At 39.7% G+C, this 18,813-nt stretch overlaps 1 protein-coding gene across 2 annotated transcripts in view; it reads right to left on the bottom strand.

Moving 5' to 3' along the window:
• The window catches only part of COLEC12 (collectin subfamily member 12), an 85,961-nt gene that overhangs the window by 8,185 nt on the left and 58,963 nt on the right, over positions 1–18,813 (bottom strand). For both annotated transcript variants that reach the window (XR_014010952.1, XM_081205748.1), the window contains exons 3-5: positions 4,818–4,940; positions 3,710–3,808; positions 1,833–2,879 (exon numbers count right to left, since the gene is read on the bottom strand). Coding sequence is in view for 1 of the 2 variants with exons in the window: in XM_081205748.1 (XP_081061874.1) it covers positions 1,833–2,879; positions 3,710–3,808; positions 4,818–4,940 (1,269 nt within the window). In the remaining variant the exon portion in view is untranslated. The remainder of the gene's footprint in view (positions 1–1,832; positions 2,880–3,709; positions 3,809–4,817; positions 4,941–18,813) is intronic.

The raw sequence follows: 18,813 nt of genomic DNA, 5'->3' as shown, positions 1-18,813 counted from the left end.
TGAAGCCTTCTAAGTTGGTTTCCTTCAAGTACATCATGTAGTAATGAATTCTCTAATTCTATGCCGTGTGAAGATGTACTTTCTTTTGTCAGTCCCGAATCTCCCACCTTTCCGCTTCATTGGATGATCCCCAGTTCCATTACTAAAGAAGGAGGATAAAACTTACCTCTGTTAGCTTTGGGGCATATTTTTGTGTGTTAAAGGTCTGTCTATGGTATAATAGCACACATACTGCATGTAGGGAAGTATGCCTAAGTTAACAAATGGATACATAGTCGATACCTCTATCTGTTACTGTTTTTGCTAAAACTGAATTGTTTGGGGACAGTGCAACTACTATTTTTCATTCATTTCCACCTAAGTAGGAATTGGTATTTCAGGGCTGAAACACTCCTTTACCTACTAGATTATGTATTAAAAATTAATTCCTATAGAGAAAAGCCACTGATTTGATTGAGACGGTACAAAATTTCAATTCCAGGCAAATGCAAGAGGATAGGTAATTGTTGGGAATATTAAGCTGCAAATTAGGTTAGGAAGGTCAAGATCAACTGGTCAACATTAATTGATGAAAATACTTATTTCTTCTTACATTTACTTCTGTGAGTGGAAACTAATCCACAATTTATATTAAATTTTGAAATACTTTAAACAGTGGGTTTCCACATAATTGTGCTTCAAAATCCACCACAATAGCATATATATCCTATATCTCATCTAGTGCCGCATACCAATAGGTACCTTTAATTCCTGCATTTAACGTGAAACGTAGTTCTACATTATCAAAGTATTAACTTTTTTCCCCAATGTCCTTTATGCATGTTTCGGCAAACAGTCAGTAATGCCCGACTTTCCCTTCTGCTGCTTTTCATCTACTTTTTTATTTGACTTTGTTCAGAAAATGTGCATTTAGCATTAATCACCCCCTGCCCCCAAGTACAGACATCCCATTTCATTTAGGATTTTGTGTTTCTTCGTATTTCTTGGCATTGCACATCTTCCAACTTTTTGAAATCCTACAGTAGAGCTTGAAGAGTGTTTAATTTATCTTTAACTAACCACTTAGAGGAGAGGGCATAACATTTACTATTTCATTCCCTAACACAGAAATATACTGAGTTAAAAATTACCTCAAAAATAAAAATGCTTTGAATCCCCAATGATTAAAGTTTTAAGGCCTGTCTCACAGATTTGACCTCTCTTTGACACTTTATGTCAAATTTAACAGATTGGGCATAAAATATACAGCCATTTTCATGCGTATGCAGCATTATTTCCTTTTCAGCTACTCAGACCAAAAGCAAACTTACAGAAAACACAGGCAGACATGCAGAAAGCAGAAACTTTTATAAGAAAAGAAGGCATTTATGCACTCTATAAAACAGACACCATGTATTCATTCTGTTGCCAAGTTAATCAAGGTGGTGGTTCATAGTCAAAAGGCAAGTTCAATTTAGAACATCATAGGCTATCAAACAAGCATATGCAGCCATGCTACAAAATATTTAGGTGCAGAACCATTGGCCAAGTTAGTGTTAAGGAAAAGTAAGGACACTTCAGTAGTTCAGTCCCAGAAATTCAGATAGCACCAGATTGGAAAGTTCAAGATGTAGTACCACAAAGAACAAGTGCTTCCTAAGCAATGCACAGAGGGACAAAGAAATATTGTGGTTTTTGGCACAACAGTGATTGTACAGCTTAGGCTGAGTGAGTTGTGCTACCCACTACCCATGGCCATGATTTATGATGATATTAACATTGCAGGGAGAAACAAACATTACTAGCCAGTATCTTGGCACTATGTACAGTGGATTATCTGAGACATTTCTCACCTTGTAGTATTGTGAAATTCTTAATGAGCTGGCCATGTTTAGAATCTACCAGCTTCATTTCTTCCATTACTACAGATAAATTGGATACTTCAATATCTAATCTTGTCCTCATCACGTCCTGTTGCATCCTGAGAGCAGTTGCATCCAGGCGAATATTTGCTAATGTGTTGTTCATAAAAGTCAGCTCGTCTGTATGTTTACTAAGAGTATCTGTGCATGTTGTCCGGACATCGTTGAGGTTGCTAGTTAGTGTCCGCAAGTGATGAGCCGTGTAGCTAATATTACTAATGATGTTGACAATATCTTTCTCAAAGTTTTGAAATCGGTCTTCTTGCTGGCTAAACTTGGCAGATGTTCCATTTTCATATTCTTTATGGCGTTCTTGGAGCTCCTTCAAACTTTGTTCATTGGCTTGTGCAATAGTGGTGATGTTCTCCATCTGTCCACTGAATGAGCTAAGCTGACTGCTCATATCCTCAAGTGTATCATTATTAGCTTTGGCCAAAGCTGAGTTATTGGCTGCTAATGTCTGCAAATTCTGCACTTTCTCTTTGAGCCAGTCTGTGTCCTTCCGTGCTTGGAGGGCAACCTGCTGAAGGTTTTGAAAGTCGCTTTTGATCCTTTGGATAGCTTGACTTGTATCATCCACAGATCTCTGCAAAGCACTAATAAGATCTCTTTGCTGAACTTGGGTCTGATTGAGATTGTTCAGATTCATGATGACTATGTTATGTGAGTGCATTTGACTTTGCAAACTTGTCTGAATGTTACTCGTGTCTTTCTGAAGGTCATTGATGTAGCCATTGTAAGCTTGGAGAGTTTTGTTGACACTTAAAATCATGAAAGAGTTGCTATCCAAAACACCTTTCATTTGGCTCTGCCGCTCATCTAACATGTTCCCAGACTCCTGCAACGTCTCCAGTGTATCTTTGTTCTTTGCTGTTTTCTCTGAAATCTCATGAAGCTGTTGGCGGAGGGCCAGAATGTCAGCCTTGAAGCTTGAAAGCTCTGTGTTGGTGCTCACAGCTTTCTCTGCAGCTTGGTAATCTAAAAAAAAAAAAAAGAGAGAGAGAGAGAGAGAGAGCAAAATAATAATAATTCAGGGGTGATTTTGTAGCTTATTATTTAGCAGAGGAACTTTGCTTTAATAGAGTTTGCTTCTTTGTTAATTCAACAGATGAAACAAACCAAAAATATTTTGGCATATGGCTGATTTTTAACTCTAGAAGAACAGAATAATGGCTCCTTTTCCTTTAAGACAACATAACCTGATAGTTCCTTTTACTTTAACATAAAACACAATGGTGCACTTAAGTGCTACTGGTGCCATAAGAGGTCCTAATTTTCACTAGAGTATATATGAATGAATCTCATGGAGAACGGCATTGCCTGCAGAACCGCAAAAGTCTTAGAAGTGCAAACTTTGAAGAATGGCTACGTTTCAGTTTGTGAATTCTTTTGGAAAGTGCAAACTGGGTAAGGTTCATCTTTAAATGTGAACTGAATTTGATTTCTCCTCCATCCCTATGCGTGGGATAAGTTGGGTTTCTGCAAGAGATTAGGCACAAAATATTTCCTCCCTTCTGGGAATAGTTCCAACAATATAGATTTCTCCATTGAAAAACCAACACCACTGCTCTTGAATAGGGTTTAAGTACTAATTAACTGACAAGGAAATCTGATCAGTTCTCGAAGCTACCAGCATGAGTTTGACCAAACTGCGGGAGGCAGTGGAAGACTGGCGTGCTCTGGTCCATGGGGTCACAGAGAGTCGGACATGACTAAATGACTAAACAACAACAAACTGACAAGGAAATCTGATCAGTCAATAAACTAAACAATAATTAACATACTGCTTTTGTTTGCATATGAATTACCCAATTTTTTCAGGTCACCCTCCACTGTTGTGAGTTTCTCAGCGTATCTTTTATGTGAATTTTCCATCCCTCCAGTAACATTGTCCATTTTTTCTACAACTGGAACAATAAAAACAGTATCTTAGCAATAATTCAAAAGGACTACACCATTAAACAGAGTTGGCACAAACTAATTAGAGAGCTTGACTTCCCCCATTTCAATTCTAGAGTCATGGCACCACCATAGGAAGCCTTGTCCCTGTTGCCAAATCTCCTGAAATGGCACCAAGAACAAAACAAGTGTTTAAAAGTTTTTATCCACCTCAAACATTTGATATTGTGTGGGGTTAAAAAACCCCCACACTTAAATATTGTTGACAATTTCATTCTCTCAGTGGCCCAGCCAATTGCTCCCAGAAGTTTCACAATCACAAAATTCCTTAGGACAAAATATCTCCAGGAATTACATTACAATATATTTGTTTGGGAATTAAGGCTCCATCCTCATGAAGGTTGACAAAGATGAATTTACCTGGATGGAGTTCCCAATGGAATATATGTTAACCTCTTCCATACAAAGAATTTTGTTCTCTCCCAAAGTTTACATTCCTTTTCCAAAGCACACTTACATGAAAGTCAGTTCCCTGGTAATCAACATAGTCTAAGGCTGGAAATTCTGTATTTGGTAGGATTTCAAGGACTGTTTGTGTGCAGCTCACCATCCATGTGAAATAACATGTGGCATGGGACATATACATATAATCCTAATTTCCGTGATCCTTATCCGTAAAAAATAAAGGCCTGGGTAGGTTAAGGATTGCAGAAATTAAGTTCATGTGTGCGCAGATGGTACACATTTCCTAATAGCCTGCCATATGTACAGAATTTCTGGAAGTTGCAATTGCATAAACAGGCTCTTATTTACAAGTAAATATGTACAGATCGGGATGAATGTATATTAATAAGTCTTTGAAAATGACAGTTCTAATACTGAAATATATATCAGAATAGCCTTTTCTGAAATCATATCATACTGAATCAGAAAATCCTTTTATTTATAAATATTTCCTTTCATCCCTTTTTCTTGGATTCCTACTCAAAAGGCAGCTGTTATAGATGTGATACATACCTTTGTATCCAAGAATGGCTACTGTTATTGTTAACAAGGCACATAATATATACAACAGTATGATGGAAAACTTCAGTGCCCAGTTGCTTTTACACTTGGTGCATTGTGTTCCTTCTTGAATGCCTGCAAAAGAAAATGAAGATTTAACTCTATGTCATTTTTCATGTTTAGGCCTTTTCACCTTGAATGCTTTTCAGGTGTTTTACATTTTTATTCTGTTAAGCTTTTAAATTTTCACATCTGTGTCCTGGACCATGACAGTAAGCATTCCCAGGATACTTTCAATAAGACCTGGTGCTCTCTGGAGGTTTCTGTTAGAAAAACAGCAGAACTGTGGAACCATTTTTGCTCCATGAAGGCACTAGCGCAGTGGCTCCCAAACCTTTTTGTCTAGGGACCACTTGAAGTTGCTGAGGGTCTTGGCAGACGAAATAATGATTTTCCTGCCTGTTGTAACAATTATAATGCTCTATATTAGATGCTGTATGATATTTTAAAACTGTATTTTATTGATTCTTTTATTCTAGTTTTCTTACCAATTCAAAGAAATAAAAGACAACTAAAAATAAAAATGAATATTTAATCTGATAGGTGTGCCACCTCCTATCTTCAACTCCTCTTCAGCTACAGAAATGCTGTGGAACACTTGAACAAAACTAATGGACTACCAGTTGTGCACAGACCACAGTTTAAGAACCCTCGCACTAGTGGAAGGCTAGTGGAGAGCCAGTGGGGTTCAGGCATAATGCTACACTATTCTTTAGACTGAGCCAAGCTTTCTTACTGGACTTGTGCACTCGCCTTTTCCCTGTGGTAAGGATGGGTTTGGAAACTTTCACTTTGCTTTTTGTTTTTATGAACCACAGCTTGTCATGTCATCCAAATCCAAACAAACCGTGGTTAATTTTAACTACGATTACTAGAAACGAGGCAACTTCAAATTGAACTTTATGAAGCTAGCTTGTTTTCACTAACCATAGTTAAAGTTAGCTACACTATAGGACTCTGATGGCAAATCTAAACTGCATTTAATCTAAAACATAACTTGGAACCTTCTGATCTCTTCCTTGCAGCAGGAAGCATTGGATAAATCTGGAGGTGGCGAGGGAAGGCTAGGCTCATTCTTGCAATGCTAAACCTTAGCTTTAAATGTTATCTGAACACAGCTAACAAAACTGCAGCATTTCAAAAAGCATATCTATTCATTTTTATCATATGTGCATACACAAGGGTGCTTTTCTTTTAACTAATATTAAAAGAAACTTTTCTGCATGAAAAACAAAGTGTGCAAGAATCATCTTATTCTTAAGAGCTTTTTGACATCTTGTTAGACTAGTATTGTATACATTGTTTTGTTTAGAGGTCATACATTAAGTCATGCAGAACTGAGCTTAGTCTGCATCAGATTTTCATTTGTTATTACCATCCCATGGTTTGCACACTCTGTTATGCAATCTGAGCACATGGCTTTAATGTTGAGCAGCTCCCAGACTTTTGTCACTGGTTGAGCATACCAGAGAGTCGGGGTCACTTCCGGATGTTGCACATTTCTCATTGCTGACTTAAACAACGTTTAATAAATATCAGATGGGAGACAATGGGCCTCCTTTCACTTGACACACTTTTCTGTTTCCTGACTTATTAGAATAAGAGCTCTGTTTTTTCGTCACTGTTGGGAAGACATCTGGCTAAACAGACTGAAATTCAGTACAAAGGGATCCAGCTGGTACACATGTTTTGGGGACCCCCTTTCTCCGGGAGCCAAGATGGTCACACAAAAACAAGCTAGAAAGACATCCTCCTGTTACTAGCCTTTGTAGTATTTGTTTTTCTAGTATTACATTCCAGTGACCGGGGACTTTGTTCTCATGTGGGGGGTCTCCATCTGCAGATTCTTTTGGAGCTGCAGATAAACAGTTTTTCTACTCAAGAATGAAAAAACGCACACCATGTTTTGCCTCTTTTCAGGAAGGAGAGGGATGCTTTTCAAGGAGGCAGACTCCTTAATATATTTAATTTCATCTCACGTGTCATTCTTTTGAATGTTAGCCTCTCTCACTGAGTTATTTCTATGGGCCTTGCTTTACTATCTTAGGTGAAAACATAATATCCTATCTTTAATATAAAGCAAAGCAACAAAGCTCTAAAGAGTCTGTTGAAACGAATATCTGGATTATTTATCAAGACAAGGCCCAAATGTAAACTCTGGTTCTGATCTTCAGATTATCATTTTGCAGGCTGTGTGGGGAAAGAGTTTGAGGGAGTTATGACAGTCTTCATCTGCTTAAAATAGATTTTATTGGCTCTGGAAAGCGCTATTAGGGCCAAAAGTGGTGGGGGGTGTTAACTGATACAGTGGTACCTCGGGTTAAGTACTTAATTTGTTCTGGAGGTCCGTTCTGAACCTGAAACTGTTCTTAACCTGAAGCACCACTTTAGCTAATGGGGCCTCCTGCTGCTGCCGTGCCGCCGGAGCACAATTTCTGTTCTCATCCTGAAGCAAAGTTCTTAACCTGAAGCACTATTTCTGGGTTAGCGGAGTCTGTAACCTGAAGCGTATGTAACCCGAGGTACCACTGTATTTTATTGAAAGATTTTCATTTATAAAGGAATAAAATAAAATAAATAAATAAAGAAAAGAAAAGATAAAAGCTAAAATAAAAATATGTGCAAAGGGGCAGGAAAACTGTTGCCAGTGGGAATCTCATGAAATATGGTAACATTTGGTCCTTCAGACAAGCATAAATGCATCTATGCCTCTGAACTTCAATAGGATTTTTATTTGTCTTTTCCATCAGTGCCTCTGAAAATCATTGGCCCAGTTTCTTAAAGCTCTGTACACATGAAAGGGCAGGAAAGATCTCATTTGCAAAACCACTGATTCAACTGCTGCATCCCTTCATTAATCCTTTCTTCCATAAAAGGTAAAGGTAAAGGGACCCCTGACCATTAGGTCCAGTCGCGGACGACTCTGGGGTTGTGGCGCTCATCTCGCTTTATTGGCCGAGGGAGCCGGCGTACGCAACTTTGGCGTGCTTTCGAACTTCTAGATTGGCAGGAGCAGGGAATGAGCAACGGGAGCTCACCCCGTCGTGGGGATTCGAACCACCGACCTTCTGATCGGCAAGCCCTAGGCTCAGTGGTTTAACCCACAGCACCATCCGCATCCCCTTTCTTCCATATCTGACATAATAAAGTGTCCCAAAAGGATGCCATTATTTTCTCTGGAAGAGTTTCATAAAAGGAAATACTTCTGGTTGTATGTACTGTACACAAACCTTTTCACTGAATGGAACAAACCCCATTATCCAGTTTGAGCATAATCTCTCACTTATTTTTTTTTATAACCCAGTCATTTTGCTTATGACTTTGCTCTTGCTCATTGTAGGCCAGAGATACAGAATGAATAGATAAAAAGCCTAATTACACACTTCAGCAGCCTTAGCCATTAATTATAGGGACCCACCAAACAATACCCTACTGTGATTAAATACAACATATCTTAATTGAAAGGACAGAAGAAAAAGACTCAACCACAAAGTGTCTGGATTCTATGTTAGCCAAACATTATGAACTTCAAGACTGCTATAGTTCATTTTGAGGAAAAGCACAGATTTGTTACAGCAGGATGTCAAACCACAAAAATGTGCCAAGACAATTAAACTCCTAGGGCTGACAGCCTTTAAACTGCCAGTTTAAATGGCGAGGATTGCAAAAACACAATCTTACCAAAGGCTTTTAAACTCCAAAGTGGATTTTTAAGCACAAATGTGGATATGTGGCAGAGCAATCCTGAATGGGGTCAGGCCAGACAAGCCCATCAGAAGGACAACTCCACCAACAAGGCTGGTCAGGAGGTTAGGACTGCACTGTTAATGCAGCATTTAAAATAGGGAAAGTCATTTTAATTTGAGTAATATTCTCCAGACATGGCTGTGAATGTGGAATGGTAAAAATATACACTGTCAATCACCAGTTGCCATCTCCATCATAAAGAATTTGTGTGCTGCAACTTCTGAACAAGAATTCCATGAGCACGATTCAGCCAAAGCTAAACACTTTTAAGGTCCAGTGGGAGAATTACTCACATGATTAGCCGTCTCCCACTAAAATCATGTGACTTAAAATGGGCTTAACATTGTTTGGATGTCAACCAGAGCATTTGTTATGAAAACAGCAAGCAATATGAAGGCAATGCCAGTCCTCCAGAGAGGCATGTACATATATTATTCACATGTGCAACATTCCTCACTCCCCATGCCCCCTGGTTGGACTATATAGCTCAGTAACCCCAGAATATCCCACTCTTCCTTTGGATGTTTCTATTTTCATCAGAGAACTGTTGGGGGGTATGGAGTTATGTGACCCCTGAGCCAAGGAGATAAGTAACTAGATAACCTTTAGAAGACATCTGAAGGCAGCCTTGTATAGGGAATTTTTTTAAGTTTAATGTTTTATTATGTTTTTATATATGTTGGAAGCTGCCCAGTGTGGCTGGGGTAACCCAATCAGGTGGGTGGGGTATAAATAATAATAAAATTATTGTTATTATGGAATAGGATGTCCCTACAGTGGTACCTCTAATTACGAACTTAATTCGTTCTGGAGGTCCGTTCTTAACCTGAAACTGTTCTTAACTAGAGGCGTGTTTTCACTAATGGGGCCTCTTGCTGCCACTGTGCCACCGGCACGCAATTTCCGTTCTCATCCTGGGGCAAAGTTCTCAACTCAAGGTAACTCTTCCAGGTTAGCGGCGTTTGTAACCTGAAGCGTTTGTAACCTGAGGAGTTTGTAACTCGAGGTACCACTGTATTTTCATCAGAGAAATGTTGGAAGGTAAGCATAATAAAGTTGGAACACTATAATAAAAGGAAAAAAATTATATGGAGGGATATTGCCTCCATATTTTTCATTCCAAATTGGATAGACAGGGCCATCTCTTAATAAATGTCTTGCTGATTGTTGCTTTGGTGCATTAGTTTGTCATCCAGGAAGCATTCTAAAACATATTTTTTTACCTGGCAGCCACAGAACTACTCCAGGCAGCTTAATATACTCCTTGACTGCCCTTTTTATAATGATCTTAGAAACAATTCCATCCATTGTAAGGTCGCACAGGGTTGGACTAGATGACCCTTGGTAAAAGTCTATGATTCCTTGATGTTTCATGTGTCTCTATTCTTTAACAAACTGCCTTGTCATTTGTTTTTTGACAGATCAGCTGGTAAAACTGTCAACATAATTGCCTTTTATAATCTATAAATTCCTCACAGCTTCTGGCTTTAAGTATCTCACTTTCTAGCCCTGGAGGAAAATGTGCACTAAACATTTAGCTAAAATTCACCCTGGCTTCAAAACAATTAAACCTGTCTGCTGTTGATCTGAAAAATAAATACTTGAAGTTTTCTGCTGCATTTCTATTTAATATAATAATCTACCTATTTCTAGAGGGGGTAGTCATGTTGGTCTGTTGCGGCAAAAATAACAACTGTAGGTATTAGGCAATATCATGCTCATTATCTAGCAGATTACTCCAGAGATTGCCAGGAGTCGACAACAGTGTCCTTTCCTGTTTTTGCTTTTGGTGTGGTGAATAAAAATGTACCATGTTTCCTCAAAATCATCTTTGCTTGCGGTATTTGTAAAACTTAGTTTTTCAACGAGCGCTATCTTCCAGATTTTATTGTACCATGCTCCAGTGTCAAATTAGCAGCTGTCTTCCAGTTCTGAGCTAAACCTTTTCTGGTGGCCATCGTAAAAAAGATTAATAATTATTTTACCACTACATATCTTACATCTTCAGTAAACAAGTTTGATAATGCTAATCTGAGGTCATAGGGAACCGTTTTACCTGTAATAAGATGTACTTCATCTATTACAAAACTCCAAAGATATTGAAAATTCTTGCAGCTCCACCACATGTGATAATAAGATCCCAGCTGTTGGAAACCTCTCTAGCATAGTGGGTTTGATTGTAGGTTTGTCATATAGCATCTGAGAGGTGTGTAATGCCATCTATGTATACAGTGGTGCCTCGCAAGACGAAATTAATTCGTTCCGCAAGTTTTTTCGTCTAGCGAATTTTTCGTCTTGCGAAGCACGGTGTCTGAAAAGTTTTGGAAAAGCTTCAAAAATCACCAAAAACCTCAAAAAAGGCTACCACACCGCATTCTATGAGTTGCTCCTCAAAGTCAAGTCGCAACTGTATTAACGGTGTTAAGAAAAAGGAAACAAACTTGCAAAAAACGCAAGACGTTTTCGTCTTGCGAAGCAAGCCCATAGGGAAATTCGTCTTGCGAAGCAGCTCAAAAACCGCAAAACCCTTTCGTCTAGCGAGTTTTTCGTCTTGCGAGGCATTCGTCTTGCGGGGCACCACTGTAATCACACTACCATATCTACTTGCATGTAATGTGCACCTTTTTTGACCAAATTACATTGGGAAAATTAGGGTGTGCATTAGATTTGATGGCGCATTAGATGCGTGTAAATATGGTATTTTCCTTTATCTTTTCTGATACAGACTTAAATGGCCATTTCCCCAAAAATTTATCTGGATTTGAGCTTCACACTGGTTTTCTGTTGAAATCCACCTCCCATGTGGTTGCTATTTGCCCCTGAAGGTGCTGCTGAGAGAGAGAGAGAGAGAGAGAGAGAGAGAGAGAGAGAGAGAGAGAGAGAGAGAACAACCCAGAAGGAAGCCAATTTAAGTAGAAAACTAATGTAGGTCCCCAATCTGGATGGGGTGTGTATTGGGCCTTACTGATTTATTTTCTACTGCAGAAAAACACTTAGATCTCACTCTGCCCTTTAGGAGTTCTTGCAACCTGTTTGAAATGGCTTTGCCCCAACAATCACACAATTGTTCTGCATTCAAAATACGCTGAAAGAAAATGACATACCATTTGTAGCCGGCCATATTATTCTCTTGCTTGGCAATGTGTTTTCAAAATAAATGTAAAATTCAATTTTAATTCCCTTTTTTGTTTTCTTTCAAGGTGAGATGGAATTACTGGTGTATTTCCTGGTTCTTTATGAATATATTTTAAATGTTTAGGTCTAATTTCTATTTTGGTTCTTGGTTCAGTAGCTTTCCCACCTTAAATGTTTCCTAAAATCTGATGTCTCACTCAATTACTTCGAAAATCTGATGTCTTGATTCAATTACATGCCCCTCTTCTCAATCCACTAATGGGGGTTGGGGAGCCCAGCCAGATTAATCTTTCCCCAAATCTACAACTCAGCTTCGGTTATCAGAGAATTGACCCCCCACTGCTTCTTTACTAAACTCCATTTTGTGTGTACTGAAGCATTGTACAAGGTCTCTTGTCCCCATGGTAGTAACCCTCAGACTTCTTTGCATTTTTTCTGCAGCATGTGGTTTGGCTTGCTCACATGAGCTACGTCAGGGGTGAGGAACCTGTGCCCTTCCAGATATTGTTCACATCCCCAATTCTCATAAGCATGGCCAAAACCAGGAATGCTGGGAGTTGTAGCACAACAACATCTGAAGGGGCACAAGTTCCCAACCCTGAGCTATGGGGATCCAGTGTACTCTTGGAAATTTAGAGGGCACCTCCATTTTCCTTGTCCCATATGTGGAAGATTCATTTGATAATTGGTTCCAAAGCTAGACGTCTGGAGTGCTGCAGGTGCTAAATAATCACATGAGACAGCCTCAGAGTTGAGTTTGTTCATTGCTAGAGGAACAAACAGAAAGGCAGTGAAAATAAAATGTCTATGCCGGCAACAGTGAATCAATAAGGATGCAATCACTATATAATGTAATTGTGCAATTAGGGGGGAAAATACTATCCACTTTGCATGTAACATCAATCTTGAGCAGCAGTTGACCTCTGTAAAGAAAAAAACCCCCAAAAGACTCAGGTTTTGGAATGTGGTCACTTTTTCAATCTGAGTGTTCTTAAGTAAAAACGTAACCAGAGCTGGCAGCAGCATTCAACATCAGGCTTCTGACATTTGCCCCAAACTAAGCCATTGCACCTGCTTTGGTCCCTGTCCCCCCGCTTTGACTTATCAAACGGCAGTGGCAGAGAGGGACACATGCCTGAAATGGTTTATAAAGAATCGAGTGTGAGTGAATTAGTCACAGGTGCTCCTCCCTGCTTCAGTTTCCTGGACAGTGGCTAGAATTTTTGCCGTTGGGCCCATAAGGTTATGATTAGCTTATTTTTAATGTGTTCAGGCATACAACATACATGTCCACCAGTGCATTCTTGGAGTTCAGTGCATTTGTAGCACACTGTCAAGCCACCAAGAAGCAACTCACTCTTTATATAATGTGCCAAGAAGTCTGCTTTTCCATTTCCCATCATGTGAATCAGCATACTGTGGAACTTCATTGTGGTACGGATGAAGTACCCAGAGCCTTCTGCCAGCAAAGCCAGAGATGTTTGCTTTAGGGGGAGTTAGTACAGGCCATATTTAGAAAGGTTCCTTCTGGTAAAATCACACAAGCCTTTTAAAGTAAACACACACATACAAGCACAGGGGTGGATTTTCATACCTTTGGTTTTAAAGTGGTAGTGGGTATGGATCATTACTAAAATGCTTCAGTATATTATAAAACAGAAAGAAAAGCTTTTATAGGTCACTGGAAAACTGTTTCTCATAATCTTTTGAGATAAGATCATAAATAAAGAACCCATTTAAATGCCTATGCAATTTTTGGTCTCGTATATCTGCAGGAAAGGGACACATTCTTCCCCTTCAAATTTGCTCTCCTTGTCCCCAAAGCTTACACTAATGCCAAAAGCAGTTATAATGGGAATTATATCATGCCTACCAAAATCAGATTCAACTAAAGTCTGGTGTAGTTCCCCTTTCTTAGGTCCCCCCACTTTGAAAAGCACGCTTCACATCTGCTTGTTATCAGTAGCTATCTCACAGCATGCTCCTGAATCATTTTGCAAACTCAAAGCACATGCTTATGCCTGCTGAGGAACCAGCCATTACTGGGCTATTTACAGGACCTCTCTGACCTGAAGCACTCTACATGAAGTAGAAAACTGCCAAAAATTTTGTCTCAGGGGTTTCCCCCCACTATCAGATTTAATCACTTCGCAGCTTTTTAACTAAGATGGCCCATTCTAGAGTGTCAAACTGTGCAATAAAGCTGTACCTCTGTCTTGAAACAGATTCATGAAGGGATCACTAAATGAAGCTCAGGAAGCCTGTCAGTCAACCCCGCGGCTTTCCATTTAGTCTCCCAAGCTTTTAAAAGCCAGTTTGCTTTCACAGTCTTATTATTTTACAGTTCTCTTGGGTACAGGAGTGGCAGGTGTCCCAAAAGTGTGTGTGTGTGTGTGTGTGTGTGTGTGTGTGTGTGTTTTCACATAAACAGACCCCTTGGTTCCATCCATAATTTCATGAAGAATAGACATCTCATCCAGCAGACAAACAATCTCACTTACTTTCAGTGCAAGCACTATATCAAAACACTTAGGTATGTACTGTATCAGAGAATCCACTCAATGCAAATACAAACCACATTTGTGTGTAAACCCACTCTCAACAACAATGCCCTTTTTCTTTCTCTCTCTCTCCCTTTCCTACCCTCCTTAGAAATGCTCACTTATTTAGTTCAAATTCCTCATACTGGAAATAATTGACCCACTACTGATTAACTGAAAAAGTTCAAACCTATTTGTAGACTATTACTCACTCTCTTTGTAGAAGATGCTTCTTTAACAAGAGATAAGACTATGTGACCCCAGTAAACTATGATTATCATAAACACTCGCACACACACACCCCACACCCCAAGTTAAATTAGTCATCCTGTTATTTCAGTCTTCACAAGTAACACAAAGACATTTATTTTCATCACTGGTGTTACTTTACCTATTGATAAATTCTGTCTCGCTCTCCCTTTTTAAACAATCTACTGTATATAGGAAAAATGGGTTGGAGGGATTCAGACTTAATTAGTTGAAATCAAAGGGACAAATGAGTCACGACTTAACTTTATGCAACTTGTTTTCAATGGGAACAAACTCTGGCTATAACCCAATGACGTTACGTAACCCTGTCCCCACCAAAAATGTTTTTCCATTAACATAAATCCCAAGTTCTGGAGATACTGTTTGTCTTTGGTTCTAAAGCAGCTGTTGTGGTAGGTGATATTAATGTGCTTTCCAGCTTGTAAGGAAGGGGGTGGGGAATCTTTCAGGCCAAAGGCTAGATGAGTGACTTTCCAAGAGCTGTGTCCCACGATTGGGTGGAGCCAGAGAAGGGAGTAGGTGGAGCAACAGATGTGATTCTTCCCTTTGTACAGTAGGCTACATTCCAACCGCACCAATGTCAGAGGTTTCTACACTCACACCCATGTATCTCCAACACCTATTCTATCCTCCGTCCAGACAAACATGTTCATAATTCAAGGACATATTCCAGTCAGGCAAAAACACTCAAGAAGGGGACGGAACAGGGCCAGTTCAGGGCATGACCTGGGGAGCACATGACCTGGGGGAAATCCCAGGATCCAAACAGAGATGCCTGGAGAGCCACATTTGGTCACCAAACCTGTTGTAGTGTTTTGTTTGTTTGACTGGGGTTGCACACCCCAAGCTTGCATATCACCATATATGTTTAGGTGAATCTGTGGTGGTCGATGAGCAAGTTGGGAACATATGTGCAATGAACTCCATAGCCAAGAACTCCTAGATCAAGAGTTGTCAAACAAGCAGATTGTCATTTATAAAATTAGAGAATCTTAGGCTGCGTCCACACTAGGGTCCTTTGGAACTGCTGCAATATTGCTTTTCCACTGTCAGCCACAACTGGCATTAAAATGCTGGTTTTACTCAGAACTTGATATAGAATGAAATTCCCCATTTCAAAATCTGGCAATTCCATCCCATGAAGAATCCTACTATGTTTACTCAGAAGTAAAAAGGTAAAGGGTAAAGGGACCCCTGACCATTAGGTCCAGCCGTGGCCGACCCTGGGGTTGCGATGCTCATCTCGCTTTATTGGCCGAGGGAGCTGGTGTACAGCTTCTGGGTCATGTGGCCAGCAGGACTAAGCCGCTTCTGGTGAACCACAGCAGCGCATGGAAACGCCGTTTACCTTTCCACCGGAGCAGTACCTATTTATCTACTTGCACTTTGACGTGCTTTCAAACTGCTAGGTTGGCAGGAGCAGGGACTGAGCAACGGGAGCTCACCCTGTTGCAGGGATTCGAACTGCCGACCTTCTGATCGGCAACCCCTAGGCTCTGTGGTTTAACCCACAGTGCCACCTGCATCCCTCCAAACTCAGAAGTAAGTAATTGCAAATGCTCAGCTTCTTCCTGCAACTGTTTCTTCAATTAGTAGTTTCCTTCTCCTCCTCCCCCCCTCTTTTAAAGTGACTTCTACCACTGTAATTAGTTTCTTCCTGTTTGCTTGTGTGGTCTAAAATTCTTGAATTGGCAGTCAGAGCAAATGGGAATTTTTAAACTTCATTTTTATTGGTGCAATTGTGCTGTCAAAGGTAAGAAATAATAATTTAAAAATAACGAACAATTGTTCTGGCTGCAAAGAGGAGGAAAGGTCCCCCCCGTTCACACAGGAACATAGGGAGTCAGACTATCTGGCTAGGTACTGTTGTTGTTGACTGGCAGCAGCTCTCCAGGGTTTTACAAAGGGGTCTTTCTCAGCCCTATCTGGAAAGGCCAGAGATTGAACCTGAGAGCTTTTGCATGCAAAGTGGGTGTTCTACCACTGATCTATAAAACAGGAGTTGACTATGGACTGATTCGGAAATGTGAGAAAACAGAAGGAAACAACTAAGCACAGAGGGAGAAGGATGTTTAAAAGAAAAGAGTAAGGAGGAGCTATTCATTAAAAAGACAGTAACTCTGAAACCCCAAAACAATGTTTTGTGAGTCCATGCTGGACAGATTGATGCTGTAATTAATTTTTAGGGCCAAAGATTCTCTGTAGAAACGATGTGAATGCATCACGGCAATCCCAGATAAAGAACCTAGTGCAAAAACTGAGTTAAAAGTGGACCAGTCCAGCAGTTTATCAACTCTACTTGCAAGTGACAAAGAGAAACACCTAAAATAAGTCAGTATGGCATTCAGTTGGGTCTATCAACAAGGGCAGATAGCAGAATTAATTTGATTTGCTGCTGAAAACTATTTAAAAAAATAAATAAATCACTATTACCAGATGGAAACCATCTGATTATCAGAGAGTTTCTGTGTCTCCATGTAGAAATATCTGCAGCTGACATGTTTAATCATATGTTCTACACACAGTCTCATTTCATGTCACTAGGGAACATCTGTGAACCCCCCTTTAACACAATATGGAAGACTCCATAAGTGCAGAAAGAAAGCATTCAGTAAAGATAGGTCAAAAGCTTAATACAAATATGCCTGAATTCCTCCTGTTTTGCTACCACTTTAATACCAGAGTATGTTTAGTTAATGCAGTGCTTTTGGCCTAGTCCATGCACATCAGGCACATTCCAACTTTAAAACAGCTGTTTCATCACTAGAAAATGCCATTTTGAAAACAAAACGCAACCTATTGAATAAACTAGTATTCATTCTGTCATGCATCTGTTCCTTTATAAATGTTCTGTATTATGTGTATTCCTATATAGACATAGACATGGAGAACGTGGGCAGGGCCTGTGGTTTCCAATCAAGTATAGCTAAAGAGCTACAAATTAAGCTGCAGCAGGATCAGCATCAGCTGTGGAGAACCTTTGGCCCTCAATATGTTGCTAAACTACAACACCCCTCAGTCCCAGCAAGCAAATAGCCAGTGTAGGAGGGTTCTGAATTGGATCCCTGGTATTTGTGGGAAGTTAGGTCACCGTAACTCTCCCCCTCCCCATATGATCCCATACAGATCCCCCTTAAACTGCTATTTTCATTGCCACTAAAGCTTCCATTAGCACAAATGGGGGAATTTACTTCCAATGCAAATAGAAAGTATGGGGACACCAATCTAGGTCAAGACCACAGCAGGAGTGGAAATAAAGGATTAAAGCTCCCTATATCCCAAGTCCTGATCTGGATCAAGTTTCCCATGGCTACTATTTAATTTAAAAGTGATTCATGCATATGGTATATTGCCTTGTTTGACCTTTAGTATAGCTGGATGACAAAGGTCAGGCTGTGCTGGGAAGATAGCCTTTTCTTTTTTAGCTTTTAAACAAGTTGCTTCTTGCCATATTTAAAGAACTAGTGAGAACCATTGTATATTTCTAGTTTTTAAGTAGTCCATGCTGGACTATTTGAAATCATTTTGCAGGTGCATTCCAGAATTGTTCTGCAATGGCTTGTTGAGATAAAGCAAGTAGATTGATTAGTGAAGCAGCCACTGGTTCTTTCAACTAGGAAAGTGGCTTTCAAGACTGACTGCAGAAGTCTAGCTTCTCTTGGAACAGGTATTGCTTTCTGTGAATATGCCACAGAGTCTGTAAAGCAAGTAACTCAGAAATTATGGCTTATAATGAAAAGGCTGACACAAGCTTTACTTACCCAGAGAATGCAAGCCACTATCCCTCTGAGTTAAGAAGTAACCACATCAGTTTATGCTTCTCCGCAACTGTCTCCATTCCTGTGGCTTTGATTGTTTGCTTGCAATGGCTCTTAAGAGTTTGCGAAAAGGTTGCAAAAGAAACAAAAGGCAAACTACAGTTGTGAGTTGTTAGCCTGCTGTTTATAGTATACTATACGCCAGTGCCTTCTATATACAGCACTGCCAACTCTGAAATGCCTTTTTGTATGAAGTGCTTTCCCATTGTTTTTAAAGCCATTAAGAGTCTGGTAACAATTTATGTGTTGGGGTAAATAGTAGAGGTATAAACATAAGAGTCATGACCTTTTGTTTCGTCTCACATGATGGTATTTAAACAATGCTGTAGTACCAATTCATCCTGGGACTTGGACTCTTTCTGAATAAAACCAAGTTCCCATCAGCTAATACCTGATGACTCCTCTTCCCCACTCAACTAACACCATTCAGAACTTCAG

Source organism: Podarcis bocagei (assembly GCF_964188305.1).
Source record: "Podarcis bocagei genome assembly, chromosome: 8".
In the NCBI taxonomy this organism is placed as follows: Eukaryota; Metazoa; Chordata; class Lepidosauria; order Squamata; family Lacertidae; genus Podarcis; species Podarcis bocagei.
The sequence above is the reverse complement of the archived record's forward strand: the minus strand, read 5'-3'. Positions and strand labels throughout refer to the sequence as shown.